The 20,359-nt window shown below is 45.4% G+C and overlaps 1 protein-coding gene across 11 annotated transcripts in view; it reads right to left on the minus strand.

Annotated features, from left to right (window-relative positions):
* Positions 1-20,359, minus strand: part of Art4 (arginine methyltransferase 4) — a 227,514-nt gene that overhangs the window by 150,197 nt on the left and 56,958 nt on the right. For all 11 annotated transcript variants that reach the window (XR_011222364.1, XR_011222363.1, XR_011222360.1 and 8 more), the window contains exons 7-8: positions 16,771-16,943; positions 8,378-8,517 (exon numbers count right to left, since the gene is read on the minus strand). Coding sequence is in view for 6 of the 11 variants with exons in the window: in XM_069302680.1 (XP_069158781.1) it covers positions 8,378-8,517; positions 16,771-16,943 (313 nt within the window). In the remaining 5 variants the exon portion in view is untranslated. The remainder of the gene's footprint in view (positions 1-8,377; positions 8,518-16,770; positions 16,944-20,359) is intronic.

Raw genomic sequence — 20,359 nt, forward strand, 5'->3', positions numbered from 1 at the left:
TGTTATGTAGACTACTAATATCAATGCTTTCTTCATTGAATCCCTCAAAATCAAGCTCTGTTTTGTTTTTCCCCTTGCCAGTGGCCATCTTGAATGTTCTTCTCTGCACTGTAAACACTAGGGCAACTTTTTCTCATCCGATTTTTCACTTCCCTTAGCACTTTCCTGTTATCTCACCTATTTTTCAAGAGCACTATACCTTTATGTTCTCTGGGACACCACTCACTACCACTCACTAGTGTGTGTGTGTGTGTGTGTGTGTGTGTGTGTGTGTGTGTGTGTGTGTGTGTGTGTGTGTGTGTGTGTGTGTGTGTGTGTGTGTGTGTGTGTGTGTGTGTGTGTGTGTGTGTGTGTGTGTGTGTGTGTGTGTGTGTGTGTGTGTGTGTGTGTGTGTGTGTGTGTGTGTGTGTGTGTGTGTGTGTGTGTGTGTGTGTGTGTGTGTGTGTGTGTGTGTGTGTGTGTGTGTGTGTGTGTGTGTGTGTGTGTGTGTGTGTGTGTGTGTGTGTGTGTGTGTGTGTGTGTGTGTGTGTGTGTGTGTGTGTGTGTGTGTGTGTGTGTGTGTGTGTGTGTGTGTGTGTGTGTGTGTGTGTGTGTGTGTGTGTGTGTGTGTGTGTGTGTGTGTGTGTGTGTGTGTGTGTGTGTGTGTGTGTGTGTGTGTGTGTGTGTGTGTGTGTGTGTGTGTGTGTGTGTGTGTGTGTGTGTGTGTGTGTGTGTGTGTGTGTGTGTGTGTGTGTGTGTGTGTGTGTGTGTGTGTGTGTGTGTGTGTGTGTGTGTGTGTGTGTGTGTGTGTGTGTGTGTGTGTGTGTGTGTGTGTGTGTGTGTGTGTAATTACCTAAGTGTAATTACCTAAGTGTAGTTACAGGATGAGAGCTACGCTCGTGGTGTCCCGTCTTCCCAGCACTCTTTGTCATATAACGCTTTGAAACTACTGACGGTCTTGGCCTCCACCACCTTCTCACTTAACTTGTTCCAACCGTCTACCACTCTATTTGCGAAGGTGAATTTTCTTATATTTCTTCGGCATCTGTGTTTAGCTAGTTTAAATCTATGGCCTCTTGTTCTTGAAGTTCCAGGTCTCAGGAAGTCTTCCCTGTCGATTTTATCAATTCCTGTTACTATTTTGTACGTAGTGATCATATCACCTCTTTTTCTTCTGTCTTCTAGTTTTGGCATATTTAATGCTTCTAACCTCTCCTCATAGCTCTTGCCCTTCAGTTCTGGGAGCCACTTAGTAGCATGTCTTTGCACCTTTTCCAGTTTGTTGATGTGCTTCTTAAGATATGGGCACCACACAACAGCTGCATATTCTAGCTTTGGCCTAACAAAAGTCATGAACAACTTCTTTAGTATATCGCCATCCATGTATTTAAATGCAATTCTGAAGTTAGAAAGCATTGCATAGGCTCCTTGCACAATATTCTTAATGTGGTCCTCAGGTGATAGTTTTCTATCTAGAACCACTCCTAGATCTCTTTCTTTATCAGAATTCTTTAAAGATTTCTCACATAATATATAGGTTGTGTGGGGTCTATGTTCTCCTATTCCACATTCCATAACATGACATTTATTAACATTAAATTCCATTTGCCAAGTGGTGCTCCATATACTTATTTTGTCCAGGTCTTCTTGAAGGGCATGACAATCATCTAAATTTCTTATCCTTCCTATTATCTTAGCATCATCAGCAAACATGTTCATATAATTCTGTATACCAACTGGTAGATCATTTATGTACACAATAAACATCACTGGTGCAAGAACTGAACCCTGTGGTACTCCACTTGTGACATTTCTCCATTCCGATACATTGCCTCTGATTACTGCCCTCATTTTTCTATCAGTCAGAAAATTTTTCATCCATGATAGAAGCTTACCTGTCACCCCTCCAATATTTTCCAGTTTCCAGAACAACCTCTTATGTGGAACTCTGTCGAAAGCCTTTTTTAGGTCCAGATAGATGCAGTCAACCCAGCCATCTCTTTCCTGTAATATCTCTGTGGCCCGATCATAGAAACTGAGTAAATTCGATACACAGGATCTTCCTGATCGAAAACCATACTGTCTGTCTGATATTATATCATTTCTCTCCAGGTGTTCTACCCATTTAGTTTTGATTAGCTTTTCCAATACTTTCACTATTACACTTGTCAATGATACAGGTCTATAATTGAGGGGGTCTTCCCTGCTGCCACTTTTGTAGATTGGAACTATGTTAGCCTGTTTCCACACGTCTGCTACGATTCCTGTACACAGGGATGCCTGAAAGATCAGGTGAAGTGGAATGCTGAGCTCAGATGCACATTCTCTCAGAACCCATGGTGAAACGCCATCTGGGCCAGCTGCTTTGTTCCTCCCGAGCTCCTTTAGCATATTTTCCACTTCATCTCTAGACACCTCTATCCGCTCTATGTTGTTCTCTGGAATTCTTATTGTGTCTGGTTCTCTGAAGATTTCATTTTGTACAAACACACTTTGGAACTTTTCATTTAATGTTTCACACATTTCCTTTTCATTTTCCGTGAATCTGTTTCCCATTTCCAACCTCTGGATATTATCCTTTACCTGCAATTTGTTGTTTATGAATTTGTAGAATAGGCCCGGTTCTGTTTTACATTTATCTGCTATCCCTTTTTCAAAATTTCTTTCTGCCTCTCTCCTTACTGCTGTATAATTGTTTCTCGCATCTTTGTATCGCTGGTATGTTTGGGGGTTTGGCCTCTTCCTATACTGATTCCATTTTTGTGTCTTTTGGTCTCTTGCCCTCTCACAATTTCTGTCGAACCAATCCTGTTTTCTGGTCCTGCATCTCTGTTTTGGTATAAATTTTTTTGTGCCTTTATCATATATTTCACAAAACTTGCCATACATCTCATTCACTTCCTTGCCTAGCATCAAGTCTGTCCAATTATACTCACTAAAAAAATTTCTAAGGTCACCATAATGTCCTCTCCTGAAGTCTGGTTTTTCAACTGCTTCAACCTCCTTATTTTCTTCCAGCTTATAACGCATTGCATACTTTATTCCCAAAAAGACATGGTCACTTTTACCCAAGGGAGGAAGGTACTGAATGTCAAATATCTCTTCCTCCTTCCTGGTAAATATCAAATCTAGCATGGAGGGAACGTCCCCTTCCCTCATCCTCGTAGCTTGTTTAACATGTTGATACAAGAATGTTTCCAGGATGAGGTCTACAAATTTACAGGTCCAAAAATCTTCTGTTTTAGCTTCATATGCTTCCCAGTCTATGGATTTCAAGTTGAAGTCACCGACTATCAACAGTCGTGATCTATCGTTATCCGCTCTCGCTATAATCTCTCTCATTATTGTTATAAGACCTTCACGTTTACTATCTAGCTCCTCCTTTGACCATGTGCTGCTTGGCGGTGGACTATATGCATTTATCATCATTAGTTTATCATCCTCATAGCAGATCTCTAGTGTTATTATGTCAACTTCTTGTGGATTGGCAGTCATTATTTCCTTCACCTTTAGGTGTTCTTTTACCAGCACAGCAACACAGTGTGTGTGTGTGTGTGTGTGTGTGTGTGTGTGTGTGTGTGTGTGTGTGTGTGTGTGTGTGTGTGTGTGTGTGTGTGTGTGTGTGTGTGTGTGTTGAATGTAATGAAACACCATTTTCTGGGTGAGCTCCGGAGGCTCACTGGAGCTAACAGACTAATGCGTGATATATTAGACCGGGCCTTTAGTCTATGAAGTTTGACCTACCGGGAAAAACGTGTCAGAACTTTGCCCCCTCAGAAGTGCAGATAGCAATGGCCCTGGAAAACCCCCCTCATGGCTTTTCCTTATCTGCTATCGACCGAGGTTAGGCACCCAGAAAGGTGCCTAACATAACATAACATAACAGACCCACATGGTAAGAAAAGTACATGAAAAACTGAACAAAGAGGCAGAACTCCCTCCAATCCCAGGAAAGCAAGTAAACGTTACACCTCGCTGCTGAGCCGCTTGTTCGCGAAGCCCTTCCCTTCCCGAGAGGGGGTGGGGGTGTTCCGGAATTCCCCATTCTGACTACCCAACACTCAAGTTTGGAAGCTAAGCATCAAACAATGCGAAAAACTGCCGACCAAAGGAAGGAAGGGTTGCCAGGGTGCCTCTGGGGCTCGCCCAGAAAATAACATTTCATTACATTCAATGCTAGTTTTCTGTGGGAGCTCCCTTCGGCTTCCTGGAGCTACATAACCAAAGATAAGGAAAAGAGGGACTTACCCCGGACCCTGGAGGCAGCAGCAACACACTCCTCAACGCGAAGAAAAGACAATGCGCTGCAACCTGCGATCCAAAGCAACACAGGAATGCTTAGGAGCAAGAACGTTAACCAAATAATGGGCAGCCAGGACCCTGTTCGATCTCCAAAATCCCTGCGCCTGAATATCCACCCAAGACATGTTGCCAAACACTGCAGCCAATGCAACAAATTTCCTAATGTCATAGGCATGAGGATAGACCGCAGGCTGGCTAGACTTAATAACCCTGTGGACGACGTGGAAGACTTGAGTCCTGGAACATGGAACAAGGGAAACCGGATCAACCCAAAGCGCATTCCCAGCCAAAGCCGAAGGCAAGGCCCGCAGATAATAATGAAGAGCCACAACCGGACACAACACATGATGCACCCCTGCCCTGACCAAGCAAGCATCAATGACCCAAGGACCTGTCTGGAAAGCAGCCATCTCATTCTTCGCCTGAAAAGAAGAAGGCTGCAACCGAACAAACTAAGCACCAGGACCAAAAGAGCAAAAACCCCTGCGCCGAAGAAGAGCATGAAGCTCACTGACCCGACCCCAGAGGCCAATGCCAACAAAAACAGAGCCTTGGAAAAGGGGGGAGGCCACCACAAACCGAGGAGAAGAAAGATAGAAGAGCACCCTGTTCAAGGATCAGAACGGCTCATGCACCGCCTGAGCCGCACAAAGAACCTTACGGAATGGGGCAGAAGTGACATCCACCCCAAAAATTAGCTGGAGTGGGCCTGCCAGCGGCGCACGATACGAGGAGACAGTATTAGGCAGTATTTTCACATCTCTTGCATCAGCCACGTCTCCTTTTGTTATGGTGGTAATTTTCTTTTCTGCGGGTCGCTTCCCTGCCAGGGCTGCGCTGCGATTTGTTTGTTTACATGTGCCTGGGAGTGTGCGCTCCCATTTTGGGGGCGTCTCCGCCTCTGTCGGAGGTTTCATTTTCCCATTGCCGTTTCTCTGTTTTGTTCTTTCTTCTAGGGCGTTCTGTCCTCCTCCTGTTCCTCTGGGAACACTTGGGTGTTGGTTTCTTGCCCAGTTTTGTGTTTTCTGTATGTGTTTGGGTCTGGGCCCCTGGGGTTTAGGCCCCGTGTCCCTGGCCATTTGCTATGCTTGCTCCCTAGTCTTTTGTCCCTCAGTTCTCAGTCTGTTTCTGGCTGATTCACTGAGCGTTCAGATTGGGTGACGCATTTTGCATTTCCTTTCTGTTGCATTTCTGCCGGCAAATGTGGTGGTCTGGGCTCCCTCCAGGTTCAATTCGGTGTTCCTTTGGGCTCTTCAGTCTCATTCCAGAGATTTTCTTCCCCTCGGGTCCCCTTTGGGGGTTCTGGAGGCCCTTGGTTACCTCCTGTGCGCCCTGGTCCTAAATCTTCTCGGGTTCCGGGGTCTTCCGTGCTTGCATACTGCTCTACTTGGGTCTTGGCACGTGTTTTGTGTTCGTGCAGGGGCTTCAGCTTTTTATGTCGAGGTGGGCCTTTGGTGTAGCTTTTATGCTGGTGCCTCCTCCGGTGTCTTCTTCGTCTGGCCGGCGCGGTGCTCACTCTGCTCGCCCGTCAGCTTCTTGCCTTTTTCTTTTTGTTCTTTTCATTCATTTTTTCTTCTCTCAGACGGGGTGCCAACGCCCTTCGCTGTTGACGGGGCGTTGGTTTGGCTCGCTCTCTTTGCATACGCTTGGTCCCACGATTCGTGGGCATTTCGGTCGTGTCATCCAACCTGTGGTGGCATTGGGCGGCTCCTCCCCATTCAGGGAGGTTTGGGGCGGAGGGGCAGACTTCTTCTCCTGCGCTTCATCAGGTCATCTCGGAGTGGGTGCGCTTGAGTGTGATCGTAACAACCCCGTCACTCAGTTGGGTTGCCCGCCTGTTTCCAGTGCCGAAACGGGACTGCGGATTTACGGTTCATTCTGGACTTGTCCCGTCTGAGCCCCTGGATTTTTTGCACCCTCCTTTCGGATGGCCACTCTGTCTCAGGTCCAGCTTTGTTTGGAGCCGGGCGCCTGGATGGTGTCCCTGGACCTTACAGACGCATACTATGTTCCTATACATACGCATAGGAACAATCAGAGAACACTGTATACGCATAGGAACAATCAGAGAACACTGTATAAACATCAAAGATCCAAGGTTGTTCAACACCCTCCCAGCGAGCATAAGAAATATTGCCGAAACAGTCATGGACATCTTCAATAGAAAACTAGATAGTTTTCTTCAAGGAGTGCCGGACCAACCAAGCTGTGGTGGGTATGTTGGCCTGCGGGCTGCTCCAAGCAACAGCATAGTGGACTAAACTCTCACAAGGCAAGCCTGGCCTCGGGCCCGAGCTCAGACCGGAGGTAAAACAGAGTCACCCTGAGACAAGGGAACAGAGCAACCCTCGAACTCGCACAAACCGTGTGAGGACTCAAGGGTCACACCCATCGGACCTGCACGTCCCCATGGGGATTGGCATGGTCCTGAAACGGAACTCACGCTCAGGGAAGCCTAGGCAGGGTACTGCTAACCGGTGCCCAAGTCTACCAAACAACTTTCTAAGAACTGAACCCCTGGAACGTGTACTCTCACCGAGACCAAGCAGGGGGTACCACCAGAATAGAGAAGAGCACTCAGTACACAGGGGGCAAGAACCAAAACGCCCACTAGGCAGGCAAAGAAAAAGAAAAAAGAAAACCGCGCAAGAGGACTGTGGACCCAGACAGACCAGAGCCGGCTGCTATGAATGGTGAAAACAAGCTCCCCTTACCTGGAGTGAACGACATGGAAGAAAATGTAGAATAGAACCAATGAAGAGCAGAGGTGCCATAGGCACAATCAGAGAACACTGTATAAACATCAGAGGTCCGCGGTTGTTCAACGTCCTCCCAGCAAGCATAAGAAATATTGCCGGAACAACCGTGGACATTTTCAAGAGGAAACTAGATTTATTCCTCCAAGGAGTGCCGGACCAACCGGGCTGTGGTGGGTATGTGGGCCTGCGGGCCGCTCCAAGCAACAGCCTGGTGGACCAAACTCTCACAAGTCGAGCCTGGCCTCGGGCCGGGCTTGGGGAGTAGAAGAACTCCCAGAACCCCATCAACCAGGTTACCAGTGCAAACTGCCCCTACCCTAAGGCGAACAAGGGAGTCGGAACATCCTAGAACACAAAGGGCGGCAGTATATGGCCAAGCAGAGGCAGAACCCAAGGAACTTGTAGAAGGTTGCCCCTTGCCCCATGGGCAGTACTTACAGGACACCTAGGGAAGGGAACACTAGGGGCATGCAGCCTGAGTACTGAAGAAATACTCCTGGCTCATGCACCCCCTAAAAGACAGCCACCACATACAAGGCACAGAGCTGAGACCAAGTCTGGAGCCAGAGCACACGACCTCTGCCTAGCACATCAGCCTCAGAACTGGGGTCTGGGGCTCCCCCTTTCCCCTCCCGGGGAGGGAGGGAGCTGCGCTGACAGTGGCGCGGCGACGTGGTGATGTCATGATCGTTTGCTCGTTTCTTTTAGGGGAGTTCTATCCACTTGTTCGGCTTGTGGTAGCAATTTTCACCAGAATAGGGGTTTGTTTTGGGACGCTTACCTTTCTGGGTGCCTGACCCCGGTCGATGGCAGACATAGAATGCTTCCAACCACACGGGGGTTTCTTTAGGCCATTGCTCCCCTTGCCTCTCTGAGGGGGCCAGGTTCTGGCTTATGGTCCCCTGTAGGCCCAGAGAACTCCATACACATGACTGATGCAAAAGTCTGACGTTAGCATATCAGCCTGCATAAGCTCCGGGAAGCCAACGGGGCTCCCTCCAGAAAAATTGTTTTCTAGAGCAGTCGTCAATTGAGGTTCCACTGTACTTTCCTTTTGTTTTGTATACAGGTGACAATTTAGATGACAGCTGCAAGTTGAGGGTTATAGGAGGAATTACAATCCTCAGAGAACTGTAGTGAAAGTCGAACACTGTAACAGTAACACGGTAGAAAGCTGAAGCATGAAAATACCGTCAGACTACAATAAGGGGCTAAATATTATAACATCTAAATATAAGCTATATTTTTGGATAACACATCTTGCTTTTTGCTCTATTTGACTATAAAGAAAGGAGTATCAACGTTTTTTTAAATAATAAATATAACATACGATTTACCTGATACCAGTGAGTGAGAGGTTCTGTGGGTGCAGTTGAAAGCCAGACTGTCTGCGTTGAGCCAAGGAAGGCTACATCAAACCAGAAAGCCAGGCCATGCATAGTACACGATTTTAAGATGTGGAACTCCAGCGGGATAACTGAATGGAAGAAAAAATAACTGGGTTTCACTTTCTTTAATATACTACACATTTACAGGGCTATTCATCCACAGTAAATCACACAATCTAAATACATTTTAGATTAATAAAAAACCAGCATTGAATGTAATGAAATGCCATTTTCTGGGCGAGCCCCCAGAGGCTCCCTGGAGCTATCAGGCTAATATGCAATACATTAGACCAGGGAATTAGTATATTTAGTTCAGCCTACCGGGGACCACGAGCCAAAACCTGGCCCACTCAGAGAGGCACAGGGAGCAATGGCCCTGGAAAAACCCTCCTGTGATTGGGGGTTTTCCATATCTGACATCGACCGGGGTTGGGCACCCAGTAAAAGTAGGCATAACAAAACAGACCCCACATGGTAAGAAAATTGCAACCGAAAACCGAACAGAGGCAGAACTCCCTCAAATCCCAAGGAAACATGCAAACAAGCAAACGTCACACCTCGCCGCAGCGTCACACATCCGTGCAGCCCTTCCCTGGAGGGAGAGGAGGGAGCCCCGGACCCTCCACATCGGTTACCCAGGAACTCCAGTTTGGAGACTAAGCATCAAAACAATGCACAAACCGTTGACCAGAGGGAGGGAGCGTGCCAGGGTGCCTCCGCGGCTCACCCAGAAAATGTGTTTCATTACATTCAATGCAAATTTTATGTGGGTGAGCCCCTCCGGCTCAGTGGAGTTACATAACCAAAGATATGGTAAAGAGGGACTTGCCTGGGAAGCAGCTGCCACACGCACCTCAACTCGCAGGCGTGACAACTGACTGTAACCTGCGACCCAAAGCCACACACTAACGCCCAGGACCAGGTATGCTGACCAAATAACGGGTAGCCAGGACCCTGTTCGACCTCCAAAATCCCCGCGCCCAAATATCATCCCAAGACATGTTGCTGAAGACGGCAGTCAAAGCAGCAAACTACCGAACGTCATGGGCACGAGGATAGACTGCAGGCTGGCTAGACTTAATAACCCTGCATACGATCTGTGAGACCCATGCCCTAGAACAGAGAATGAGGGAAACCGAATCAACCCAAAGCACATCCCCAGCCACAGAAACCGAGGCGTGCAGGTAACGCTGAAGAGTCCCAACAGGACATAACACATGATGCACCCCCGGTCTGAACAACCAAGCATTAATAACCAACCGGGCCTCTCTGGAAAGCATCCGTCTCATTCTTCACCAGGAAAGGAGAAGAAGGCTGCAACCGAACAAACCGATTACCAGGACCAAAGAACAGAAACCCCTGCACCGGAGGAGAGCATGAAGCACAACGACCCAACCCCCAGAGTCCAATGCCAACAGAAACAGAACCTTGGAAACCCATCTGGAACTGAAGGGGCCACCACATATTGAGAAGAGAGATAGGAGAGCACCCTGTGCAAGAAAAAAAATGGCTCAAGTGGTGCATGAGCAGGCCGGAGGTGAAACAAAGCACAACAAAGCTTACGGAGCGATGTAGAAGTGACATACACACCGAACCCAAGTAGGAAGTAGATACGCTGGCGCCACACGATGTGAGGTGACAGTATTCGGCATCAAATGACGGTCCCGAAAAAGCCAAGAAAGAGGTAAGAGGTACAGGTCACCCCTCCTCAACCAGTTCTACCGAGAGGTATCCACAGTGATGGCCTCGCAGTCAGGGACAGGCGCTGCACACACTGGGAGACACCGAAACCAAGCCGAATCGAAGAAGTCCACCACCTCCAGGAACCCGTACATCTAGCAGAGCCAATGGAAGGAGTCGGCGTCGACCGTTCATTCTGTGGACAACGGAATGAACAGAGAAAGGTCGGCAATGCAGTACCTGATGCAAGGCCCCGGAGGCCGAATCCAGAGTTCGCACGAGAGAGAGGTGAAAGGGGTTTCCCCGCAGGAACCAGAACAGATGCCGAAGCCAAACCCCAAGCCAGTGGGTAAGCCAGCACGGCGAAGTTCAGTTCACCAGGAACCCAATCCCAGTGAGCTGGAAAAGAACCACACCTCTGGCAAGCAGACTGGCTGGTAGTTCACACCAGCCAGTTTTCAACGTAGGCCAGAACGCAGCAGACGCAGACGGGTCACCACAACCCAGGTAAGAGGCTGAATACACGAGGTGCCCAATTCAAGCCAAAAAGAAGGCAATGAAAGTGGTAAGCCTGACGCCCCACCACGAAACCCAACCAATCCCTGAACCCCGGATGAATGGGAATCTGCCAATACGCATCTCTGAGATTCAGGGACACCACCCAGGCACCCGGCTCCAACAAAAGCCGGACCCGAGACAGAGTGGTCATCCGAAAAGAGGGGCAAGGCAGCATCCTGCTGCAAACTGAAATTTTCAACTGGGTAATTCAACTGAAAGTCAGTAATTCCTCTGGGCTTCAGTAGTAGTCAGGGAAAGTTGAAAATTTCAGTATGCAGCAGGATGCTGCTTCTGAAAACTTTCCTTTTTAAGACTGCTCATAGCCTAGGTGCTAGTGCCACGGCCTGACATGCGTGGGGTCCACAGTTCGGGACCCATACAGTCCTGGTGAATGGACTCTTTATTTCCACACAAGTGTGGATGACAATTTATGCAACGGTTTGTTTTGACTCGCATATCTTTCTGGGTGCTTCCCTATTAGTAGCAAAGATAATAAACTTTAAATGTAAAGTGTTCATAGGCCATTACTCCCTTCTCTATGACAAGGGCAAGGTTCTGGCTCGTGGTCCCCAATAGGCCATCAGAACTCTGCGACTGATGACTCCTAGTAGTATGGTACTTAATCAGTGTACTTGTCTAGTTGTGCTTGCAGGGGTTGAGCTTTGGTTCTTTGGTCCCGCCTCTTAACTGTCAATCAACAGGTGTATAGATTCCCGAGCCAATTGGGCTCTATCATATCTACATTTGAAACTGTGTATGGAGTCAGCCTCCACCACATCACTTCCTAATGCATTCCATTTGTTAACTTCTCTGAAACTGAAAAAGTTCTTTCTAACGTCCCTGTGGCTCATTTGGTTACTAAGTTTCCACCTGGGTCACCTTGTTCGTGTACCACCTGTGCTAAACAGTTTATCTTTATCTACCCTGTCAATTACTATGAGAATTTTATGGGTAGTGATCATGTCTCCTCTTAACTCTCTTGTCTTCCAGTGTAGTGAGGTTTAGTTCCCAGTAATTTTTCCTCGTACCTAATACATCTCAACTTGGGGATTAGCCTGGTGGCATACCTCTGAACCTTTTCTAACTTCATTTTGTGTTTGAGTAGATGTGGACTCCAGGCTGGAGCTGCATATTCCAGTATTGGTCTGACATATGAGGTACATAAGGTTCCTTGAGGTTACCTTGAGATGATTTAGGCCAGAATGATTTAGGTTCTGAATGATTCCTTACACAAGTTTCTGAAGGAAGTTCAGAAACTTGTTAGGTTTGCCCGCCTTGCATACACCACTAATGTTATCCTTTTGATGTAGGTTTCAAGGGACCGGTCTGGTGTGATATCAACCCTCAGATCTTTCTCTCTTCCTGACTCCTGAAGGATTTCCTCTTCTAGCTGGTACCTTGTGTTTGGCCTTCTGCTCCTTACACCTACCTTCATCCCTTTGCACTTGCTCAAGTTAAACCCTGGTAGCCACTTGTTGGACCATTTCTTGTGTGAAGCAGTGTGATAGCTTCAGGGAGCTAACAGTGCTCTCCCCAGAAACGCATTAGAAAGTTCTCTTTTGGAAATTGAGTGGTAGATGGTTGGAACAAGTTAAGTGAAGGTGTGGATACCAAAACCGTCAGTAGTTTCAAAGAGTCATATGACAGAGTATTAGGAAGACAGGACACCACGATCTTAGCTCTCATCCTGTAACTACACTTTAGTAATTACTTCCTTGTCACTCTCCATGAGTATTCCTCTCTGTTCTCACAGTCTGATCACATGAACTCATATCATTGTTTTCCTCCATACATGGCAGTGCAACAGCTTAGGCTGGCTCTCTGCCCTCACTGAACCTCCTGCAGATAATCTCTCCTGTGGTCCCCTCTTTTGTGTTCACTCTTGCTCCTTCTCCTGTTTCAAACATACACTTTCAGTTCTACAATGTAATCCAATACAATAATAACGTAATTATTGGTTCCTAGTGTTACCTTATATTTTATGTTCTCTACATCATCAATTTGGGTAAACTCCAGGTCTTGGGTAGCTGACAGATCATCTCCTCCTTTTATCAGTGCCTTGATATGCTGCCACAGGAAGTCACTCCAAGTTTCACCTCTCCCGCGAGAATACTTTGTTGAAAATGCTATTTCCGTGGTTAAAATCCCCCCAAGAATTAGGATCTTTGCTCTGGGTCTCCTTGTCACTGTGGCTGTCTTTTGTATTATCTTTAGGCATGTTTTGTTCCATTCCATTCCATTCCATTTTCTTCCTAGACCATCATGTAGTTAATGGAGAGTTTGAACTAAAACCTACCTCAGTCTTCATGGTCCTCACTATTATCATATCTAGTATGAAGTCCTGCTGGATGGTTATCTTCAGAATATCTGATACTCTTTTATTCCCTATCCCTGTTTATCCTTTCTTTTCTTACTACCTCACATCCTCCTGGGAATATTGCCTCCTCTTGTTAAATTTATCAGTTTTGTCTCTCAACTACATTGATATGAAGATACAGTTCTACCACACATTTTTGCAGTGGTACCCCCTTTACTTGTAATACCATCTGAATTTGTGCATCACATTTGAATACTAATTTCTACTAGGCAGCTTAGTTTCTTTCTGGGGAAGGAGGGAGGGGATGGGGGGGGGGGTAGATTCTCTCTTTGGATTAGTCCCATTGACTGGTAATTGGCAGGTAATAAAGATGGTTCAAAACTTTATCTCAACATCTTCCTTGTGGAATTTCTGACTGATATGCGACAATCACAGATGACGGGCAACTGGAAGTGTTGAGTTGTTGGTGTGGCTGTGATATGATCAGCTTAAAGTAATACCCTTATCCCAGGTGACCTTGCTTACCTTTACTATAATAACCTGAAGACGCAGGAACTCCTGCTTCTCCAGGTTTTCTCAATAGCATTGAGAAAATTCTCAATAGCCCTCCCAATATGCAAATTAGTCTTTCCTGCCTATGTGCACAAAATATAAAATATTAAAAAAATCATTTTTCATTATAAAATTATTGATTTGTAGACAAAATGTTAGAAAAATTTGAAAACAAGTGAATACTGTAGAGTGGCGCCTTGATTAACGAATTTAATCCGTTCCAGCACCGAGCTCGTCATGTGGAAAACTCGTCTTGCGAAACAACAACACTGTCGTCGGAGGTGTCCGAGAACCAGTGGGAACGCTCGTTAATCGACCAAAAGCTCGTCAGTCGAGGCAAATTTTCTGCGAGTGGCTTGCTCGTTACTCGAAATGCTCGTAACTGGAGTCACTAGTCACTCAAGGTTCCACTGTATTTATCTTTTTACTAGGTGGAGGCACGGCGGAAGATTGCATGGTAACTATGTGGTCTGGTGTCTTAACACTTTCGCCCAGGCATGACGCAGCATTGCATCATCCGTTTACTGGCGGTAATACCGGGGATGACACAGCATTGCGTCATCCACTTTAAATAATCGCCAAAAATCAGGTTTTTATCCGATTTTTTTGACTGGCTTTAAAATGTGCGCCGATGTCTTCCCATTTTCTTTGTTAAGCCTCGTGGCCCTCAGGTGGCTTGGCACACGATGTCGGCCCATTCTTTTCGCTCCACTGTTGTGACCAATGTCGCCTCCCCTCACATCTCAAATGTGTGAACATTTCGTCTATTTTCCGTGGCTATATTTCTTACTGCGGCTTTAGAAACTATCTACGCTTACTCCACGATGGATAGTGATCATGAACAAGGCCCTTCCAGGAAGAAAATTGTGAAAGAAAGGCTTGAAAAGGAAGGGAATTGGGAGTGTAGCTGGAAGGCGTCTGAGCGCTCACTCGCGGCTAACGCGTGGCCCGTCTTCAACTCGTCGGCGGTTGGAGCGTGACCAGGTTTTTTATTTGATATGCTAATGTTCCTCTAGAGAATTCTATTGAGAACCCATTGAGACCAAAATGAAAGACCTAGGACAAAAATTGAGGTGACCAGAGTGAAAATAGTGAAAACATTTTATCGCGTTTGCACACTCCTGGGTAACTCATTCGCACTTTCTCTGTTTGCTGTGGGTAATTAGCCGGGCTTTTGGAGTTATATGCATTTAATGCTGTAGAGAACTCTATTGCGAACACAATGATACCAAATTTAATCTCGTAGGACGAGAATTAAGGTGACAAAGTTGAAGAGAGTATACACTTTTCAGAATTTACGCACGCTCCCGTGACACCCTGGGTCCCATATCGCACAGTTGAAGGGTGGCGCGCGGGGTACGCCAAAGTGTTAACACACGATGCCCAACTTTGCTGACAATGAGGTATGTGAGACAACTGTGTTCTCCTCGGATGTTTCATGTTTTTTATCACTTGTTTCTATTTACTGGAGTACTGTATGTGTATGTGTTGAATAACTTGATAATTCACATAACACATGATAATGTTTCCGTTGATTGGTTTACTTGGTATACTTCATTACAATCATACAGAGTAGTGACAAGGATATAAACATAATATATAATGCCACTGGGATCTGGACGACGACATATGGCCTAATTCGCACCATATGGCTCAGAGTATAGATTGAAACAAAGGCAAAAGCCACCAACGTGGCACCCACAGATGACAGCAAGCTTCTAGTACATGTGATGTATGATAATGGTTCACTGGACAACTGCTTTAACTAGTACGCCTCATTACAACCATATGGAGTGGTAAAAATCATATGAACATCATTAGTATACATATCATATAATTTACGAGAGGATTGATTTTAATGGATCTCCATTACATCAACAGACAGCTGTTATACCCTTATTTGCATCATACACACATGTAAAGCACAAACAATAAAGGTTTAAATCGTCATGTGACGATAACCGCGTTACCCTGTGAAACAACATACGATAACCGCTTTCTAAGGGTTAAGGGAAAATGACCCTGAATTTGTTGAGTTGAAACAAAACCAGCAGACAAAGTTTAGATACTGTTTTGTTCTGATAACTTTCTCAAGTAAGCAGAGGACGCAACACAAGCTGAACATGAAGGGACGAAAATGGAAGACAAGCATATAATTACCTAAGTGTAGTTACAGGATGAGAGCGACACTCGTGGTGTCCCGTCTTCCCAGTACTCTTTGTCGTATTATGCTTTGAAACTACTGACGGTTTTGGCCTCCACCACCACCTCACTTACCTTGTTCCAACCGTCTACACAGGTGGTGTGGTAAGTGTGGACGGGAAAGGAGTAATTAACATTCTGGTGGTCTTGTTCAGTGGCCTTATGTACTTAGATGGTAAAGGCTGCTTGGCTAAACTACTGCCACATATACAGTAACTAGTAGTTTTCTTTATCCATCTGATTCTTACTGTTCCATACCACTATATATATTATTCATATCACACCATTTACTTCACCTGCTGCTGCCATCACTTGTAAAACTAGTATGTTACATATTCTCTCACAATTGGCAAAGCTCTCCCCAAAGTAAAACAATCAACAATAGGAGACGACGAGTCACAATAATGTGGCTGAAGATATGATGAACATTGTCAATGGTCCAGCACTATATCAGCTGGTGAAGAGGGACCAAAATGGCGTCGTCTCTATCTCCTGGTGAGTAGTTTGGTCATTATCAACAAAAAATTCCAATTTGGCCTCTGGACTCTTCCCTCACTAACAACACTTGGTGCTTCCTACATACCAAATAAAAATGTCTAGTTTTCTACTAAGAAGCCTGAGAAGGGGAATTACTCTGATGAACCTTTCACCAACACGTCCTTGATACCATTGGCTTACCAGCCTACAGAACAATGTTTATATTCAGGACGTGCTCTCATATCTAAGCGCAGGCACATGGCATACGTCTCACAAACAAGGCAGACAAACCACCACATAGAAATTACATAATTTCGTCTGAAGTTTCTACTACTTGAACGGAAACTGAAATGTGTGGAGGCAATTGTTCATGGAGCCACACACTCCACATAACTGAGGTGGAGCTCCAAGAGGGAACACAGTATTACATGTACAAGATGGATACGAACTAGAGATAGCATGAAATAAACAATGGATGTACAGATTACAAAATCACTGCATTTATTTAGTAAACAATTAAATTAAAATGTGCATAGTGGGGGGAAAATTATCTTACCTAGATGATGTAAATCTTTTTCCTGCGCAACCAAGAAGTCCAGAGAATATCGAATTGATTTAGCTAAGCAGATACCAATGTCGAAAGTATCCACAATTGGCTGTCGCAGATACTCGTTAAGGGCTTGCTCCCGAAGTTGACACAAGTCTACTCCATGGAAACAATTCTGGTACCTAGACACAATAATACATATTATATTCCAGTGAGAACAAAACTTTCATATTAAAAAGATAAACTGACAGGCACAAGCAGCAGTACAAATAACGATACTCTCTAGATTTCACCACCATCACTCTAAATGAGAAAATTATTACTACATTTTGAAAAACTACAAATGCTCAATCAGTTAGTGAAGACGGACAAGTGGTACTTCCCTTTAATGTTGAATCTGTCACACACAACTTTAAGAAATGATCTTATGAGCAAGTCTATGTGCATGTTTGTTTACCTACACTATTTAATTATTAATTTATTACAACAGAGCTACACTGTGTGCTTATGTTGTCCAGTCATCTTGATTTATTACAACAGAGCTACACTGTGTGCTTATGTTGTCCAGTCATCTTGATTTATTACAACAGAGCTACACTGTGTGCTTATGTTGTCCAGTCATCTTGATTTATTACAACAGAGCTACACTGTGTGCTTATGTTGTCCAGTCATCTTGATTTATTACAACAGAGCTACACTGTGTGCTTATGTTGTCCAGTCATCTTCATTTATTACAACAGAGCTACACTGTGTGCTTATGTTGTCCAGTCATCTTAATTTAATTCATAATAAATTTATGTGAATGTTAAAATGGTTTAGGCCCATACTGCTGCCTTCTGGAGCAAATTCCAACAATCTACTACACTACCAAAATATCAGAGATGACATAAAATGAACAGAATATAACCAGACCTACATCCCTGGTCAGGAAGAATGTTAATGTATTGCTTGAATGGTTACTTAACCCTTAGATATAAGCTAAGGAGAAATGGTCATACCTGCCTATGCACAAAACACCAGCGCAAAATGTAATGAAACGGCATTTTCTGGGTGAATCCCTCTGGCTCCCCAAAGCTACACCTGGCTGATACGTATGTATTAGACCGTGGCATCAGTCAATTCAAATGGAGTTCTTAGCCTACCAGAGACCACGAGCCAGAACCTGGCAATGGTTTATGGAAACCCCCTTGTGGTTGGAAGCATTCTATGTCTGCCATCTACCGAGTTAGGCACCCAGAAAGGTAGGCATCCCAAAACAGACCCCAACTGGTGAAACAATGCTACCGAAAACTGAACTGCTAAGCACAACTCCCAAATCTGAAAACAAGAAAACAAGCATGACGTCACACCCACCACGGCGCCGTTTGTCTGCGCAGCTCCACCTCCCCGGGAGGGAAAGGGGAAGCCCCCAGACCCCGCACCAGCTATTCAACCTCAGTCAAGACTGCGAAAAACTGCTGACCAAAGGGAGGGAGGCAGAGTTGCAGGGGAGCCTCTGGGACTCACCCAGAAAATGGTGTTTCATTACATTCAATGCTGATTTTTACTGTGGAGAGCCCCTCCAGCTCCCTGGAGCTACCTAACCACAGAAAGGAAAAGAGGGACTTACCCAAGAGGCGGCCACCACTTACACCACAACTCGAAGTCGAGACAACTGGCTGCAACCTACAACCCAAAGCGACACATGCCCGACTAGGGCCAAGAACATTAATGAGGTAACGGGCGAACCCGGGGTTCGACCTCCAAAATCTCAGCGCCCGAATGTCAGCCCGAGACATATTACCAAAAACGGCAACTAAAGCAGCAAATTTGCAAGTCATGGGCACGAGGATAGACCGAAGGCTGACTGCACTGAATAACCTTGCGGACGACCTGGGAGACCAGAGGCCTCGAACAAGAAGGGAAACCAGGTCAACCCAAAGCGCATCCCCAGCCACCGAGGCCGTGGCACGGAGTCACTTTTGACCCGGAGTTCTGCGAGTGGTGTTCCTTACTGGTTCTCCAATTCACCCAGTCTGATAATACTGTTGACTGGGTGCAGGCAGCATTGGCGTTGCATGTGAGGTTTAGGTTGCTGCAACGAGCTCGGTTGGTTGACTTTTTGGATGCCCCGCTTTGGTTTTAGCGACCCAGACTTGGGGGCGTTAGTCGCTTCGACTTTGGTTTCATCCGCACTCCCTAGTCCTTTCCCTGATGTTTGTCTTGCTAAGCTGCTGGCTCCCAAACGTCTGAGGGTTTCGGAGTCGGGGCAGGGTTTAGCTGGTGGCGAGACTTGGGCGGTTTCAAAACATTCAATGGGAGACGGTCTTAAGCGACAAAACTCCCACACAGGGAATAGCTCAACTGACAGCTGAAGCTTACAAGGTCTGCTTGAAGCATGTGCCTGTGAGGAGGGGCAGAAAGAGGACCACTCTAGAAAGAGAACGCAGACGACTGTACAGGAGAAGGAAAAAAATAACGGAAATGCTTAGGCAGACACGACTATCACAAGAAAGGAAAATAAATCTAAACAGGGAGATCGAAGAAATAGAACAAACGTTGAAGCGATCATACGAGTCTGAGGAAATGGAATTGGAACAGAAAGCTATACAAGAGATAAAGTCCAAAATATTTTTACACATACGCAAAATCAAAATCAAAAACTTTGACCAGTACTGGACCATTAAATACAACTGAAGTTCCGTACACAGAGGACAACAAAGAAATTAGTGAAATTCTAAGAAGCCAGTATGAGGCTATGTTTAGCACATCAATAAACAACATGAAAGTTGATGACCCAACAGCTTCTTTATGAATGACATTCAAGCTGCAAATAATATAACGGATATTAACACAAACTCAGAAGACTTTGAAAGAGAAATTGACAATACAATATGCCCATGCACTCAGCTCCTGGGCCTGACTCATAGAATTCAATATTCATAAAGAAATGTAAAATACCAGTAGCACGAGCACTCAGCATAATATGGAGAAAGAGCATGGTTACAGGGGAGATACCAGCTGCACTTAAATCTGCAGATATAGCTCCTCTGTATCGCTGGGGATCGATCCCTGGTCCCTAGGATTACGAATTTCCGAGCGCTGTCCACTCAGCCACCAGCCCCCTGTGTTACACTAGCTTGTTTCACTGATTGTTCATCACTTCTTTCTCTTCATTTACAAGTGTGTGTTGAATAACTTGATAAATCACATAATTTACACAACACAATTGTTTCAATAACACATGTTTCAATAGATGATTAGTTTACCTGGTATACACTATTACAACCATAAAGAGTAGTGAAAAGGATATGAACATAATATACAATGGTGTTGGACTCTGAGGGATGACATATGGCCTAACTGGCACCATATGGGCGAGAGTATAGAGTGAAAGAAAGGCGTACAGTGTACATATTAATTTTCCGTAAGTGAAAAGAGAGTGGTGGAAGTGGAAGAGAAGTGTCCAAATAATCATTTTTGGGAAATTAGATAAGGAAATATCATCTAGGGTGGACAGAGCAGCAGAAGAGATAAAAGTCATTTAGAAAATAGAAGGTTTAGGAAAAGGCCTCACTTTAAAGGAAAATATCAGTGATTTTAGGAGGATCGGAAAATA

This window comes from Procambarus clarkii, chromosome 48, assembly GCF_040958095.1.
Source record: "Procambarus clarkii isolate CNS0578487 chromosome 48, FALCON_Pclarkii_2.0, whole genome shotgun sequence".
Taxonomy (NCBI): Eukaryota; Metazoa; Arthropoda; class Malacostraca; order Decapoda; family Cambaridae; genus Procambarus; species Procambarus clarkii.